The sequence below is a fragment of the Fonticula alba genome, assembly GCF_000388065.1.
Source record: "Fonticula alba strain ATCC 38817 unplaced genomic scaffold supercont2.2, whole genome shotgun sequence".
NCBI lineage: Eukaryota > Rotosphaerida > Fonticulaceae > Fonticula > Fonticula alba.
Genome location: NW_009242972.1, coordinates 2,134,140 through 2,136,745, shown reverse-complemented (window position 1 = coordinate 2,136,745; position 2,606 = coordinate 2,134,140). Strand labels below are relative to the sequence as shown.

Here is a 2,606-nt window from a genome sequence, read left to right as displayed (position 1 = left end):
GCAATACCGAGCTCGCGCAAAGGGTCAACACCCTGAACTCGCGACTTGATGTGGCACGCACCGAGTCGCGCCTGCTCGTGCAGGAGCGCGACGCCGCCATCCAGGAGCTGGCTGCCGCCAACCTCGAGAAGAGCCGTCTCGCCAAGGACATGGCCCTGGCGCAGAAGGAGCACGAGGCCACCACGGCCAACTTGCGCGACCTCCTGGCCAAGGCCCAGGAGCAGGTCACCCAGCTGACCGAGCGCCTGGACAATGCCCAGCTGGAGATCAACAACCTGCACATGAAGCTGCGCGCGCGGTCGCTGTCCGACACGTCGGGCATCCCCTCTGGCGAGTCGCCCTCCACCCCGATGCCCGGGGCCGCCATGCACATGCACCAGGAGTCCTTCAGTGGCGGGGCCCTGAGCCCGCGCCACCCGCCGCACCAGCACCACCACCACCACCACCACCACCAGCAGCAGCAGCAAATGCAGGCGGCCACCGGAGGCAGCCCTGACAACGGCCAGGGGCTTTCCCGCCGCGCGAGCATCCTCCTCCAGAGCGAGCACTCCCCCAGCATGTCCCTCAGCGCCATCACCCTGCCGGGATTCTTGCAGCCCGCCCGCAGCCTCATCGCCGCGGCCGAGCACCGTGACACCCATGAGATCATCAGCCACACCGGGGCCATCGGTATGTGTGCAGGGCTTCTTCTTTCTGGCTTTTCCCCGTGCCGTTTTGCCCGTTCAACTCCTTCTCCCTTTGGTGGCGTCCCGCGCGCTCCTGCTTGCCTGTGTGACGGCCATGGGCATGGCATGATGGCATCTCCCCCTCCCCTTCCTTTTTTTTTTCCTTCCACTCGCCACGCTCTGTATCCCTCTCCATCGCCCGACAGCGTGCTGACCCTCGCCGCTCCCCCTCGATCGCCCTGCGCGGCGTGTCTCGGTGTTGGACCTTCTCGGCCCGCGCACAGTGTTCATCGTCAGCCAGTTCATCGATGACTGCCTGCTCATCTGCAAGGACTCGCCGGCCATGCCGCTGGAGGTCCGGGAGTTTGTCTTCATCATCGAGAAGGACCTGCAGCTGCGCCTGTCCAAGCTCCTGAACACCAGCCAGTCGATTGCCACCGGGTCCGGCCCGCAGATGGCCGTCCCCGAGATGACCCCCCTTCTCGTGTCCATCGGCAACAACACGCAGGAGATGCTGCGCGCCGTGGCGCCCTTCCGCCCGGTCGCCATGCACCAGGCGTCCGGCTCCTTTTCCCAGTCTCAGCAGCAGCAGCCCCCGCCATACCCGCAGCACCAGCAACAATTTTCCCAGTCACAATTCTCCCAGCAGCAGCAGCAGCAGCAGCAGCAGCAGCAGCCCTACTACTCGCCGCTCCCGTCGCCACATCAGTATCACCACCAGCAAGCCGGCCCCCTGCGGTCTTCGGCCCCGATCCAGCCTAATGCCACGCACCCGTCGCTGCTGGGCGCCGGGCAGACCAGCGCGCCGGTTCTGTCGGCCAGCTCGGCCGGCACCGCCGCCGGCGCCGGTCCCCGGCTCATGGGCGGCGACCCCATGTCCCCGTCGCATTTCATCGGTGGCAGCATGTCCTCCTCGTCTTCCTCCGGCATGCTGACATCCACCAGCGACTCGCCGCATGGCGGGTGGTCTCCGGCCCCGGGTGGCGGTGGCCCTGGCAGCCGGTCGGGGCCGTCGCCCGGGCCCGGCAACGCGTCGGCCCCGCTGTCGACGGCCACCATCGACCAGGCCACCGATGACGGGTCTTCCGGCGTGCACCGGCACATTGCCATCCTCATTGACGAGATCATCGCCGAGTCTCGCGGCCTGGCCCAGCATCTGAAGGCCTACCAGACCAAGCACGGGGAGCTCCGAACCGAGGGGGTTCCCCCGCATGCCCTGGCCCATAGCCCCTCCCTGCTGGACCTCAGTGCCCAGTGCCTGGCGGCCCTGGACTGTGTCATCCGCCCGGCGCAGACCCTTCGCGACTTTGCGTTCTCCCATCGGACCACGGCCTTCCGCCGGTCTCTCTACAGCGCGGTGGAGAAGCTCCTGACCGACATCAGCGAGCATGTTGCCGGGCTGGGCCAGGCCCAGGCGGACCTCCGTGCCAACCCCGGCATCGGGGCCGAGTCCATCAGCAGCGTGCTTGTGCCGCTGCTCCGGCAGATCAACCACCTGAAGTCTCTGCTGCCGCCTGGCTCCCACTGAGAGCGAGGCCGAGAGACAGCGAGAGCGAGAGAGATGGCCAGCAAGATAGCGCGACGAGAGCGAGAGAGAGAGAGAGAGCAGCCCAGCCGGAAAGGATCGCCGGAAGAGAGAGCCGAGAGAGCCGAGAGAGCGAGAGCTTTGTGTCGGAAGCCGCCGCGGCGAGAGCCGCGACAGGCAGGACCGCGGGAAGGCACGCATGCACGCACGTCAAAGAGGGGGGCGACACCTCCCGCCTGCCTAGGTGTGGGAGGCGAGGGCGAGGGGCGAGTGTGCTCCCCGCCGCCACCCGGCCCGCGCCTGGCGTGCGCATGCATGCATGTGTGCGTGCGTGCGTGTGTGTGTGTGTGTGCCTCCATGCCCCCCCTGTGCCGCCGGCTCTCCCGCTCGTTTCTTGTCTCGCCAGTTTTGCCCCC

General features: G+C 67.6%; 1 protein-coding gene across 1 annotated transcript in view; it reads left to right on the top strand.

Annotated features, from left to right (window-relative positions):
* The window catches only part of H696_01466 (hypothetical protein), a gene marked incomplete at both ends in the record, with an annotated part of 2,452 nt that extends 259 nt beyond the window's left edge, over nt 1-2,193 (top strand). The window contains 2 exons of the mRNA XM_009495360.1: nt 23-669; nt 950-2,193. Coding sequence (XP_009493635.1) covers nt 23-669; nt 950-2,193 — 1,891 coding nt within the window. The remainder of the gene's footprint in view (nt 1-22; nt 670-949) is intronic.
* Between the last annotated feature and the right edge of the window lie 413 nt (nt 2,194-2,606).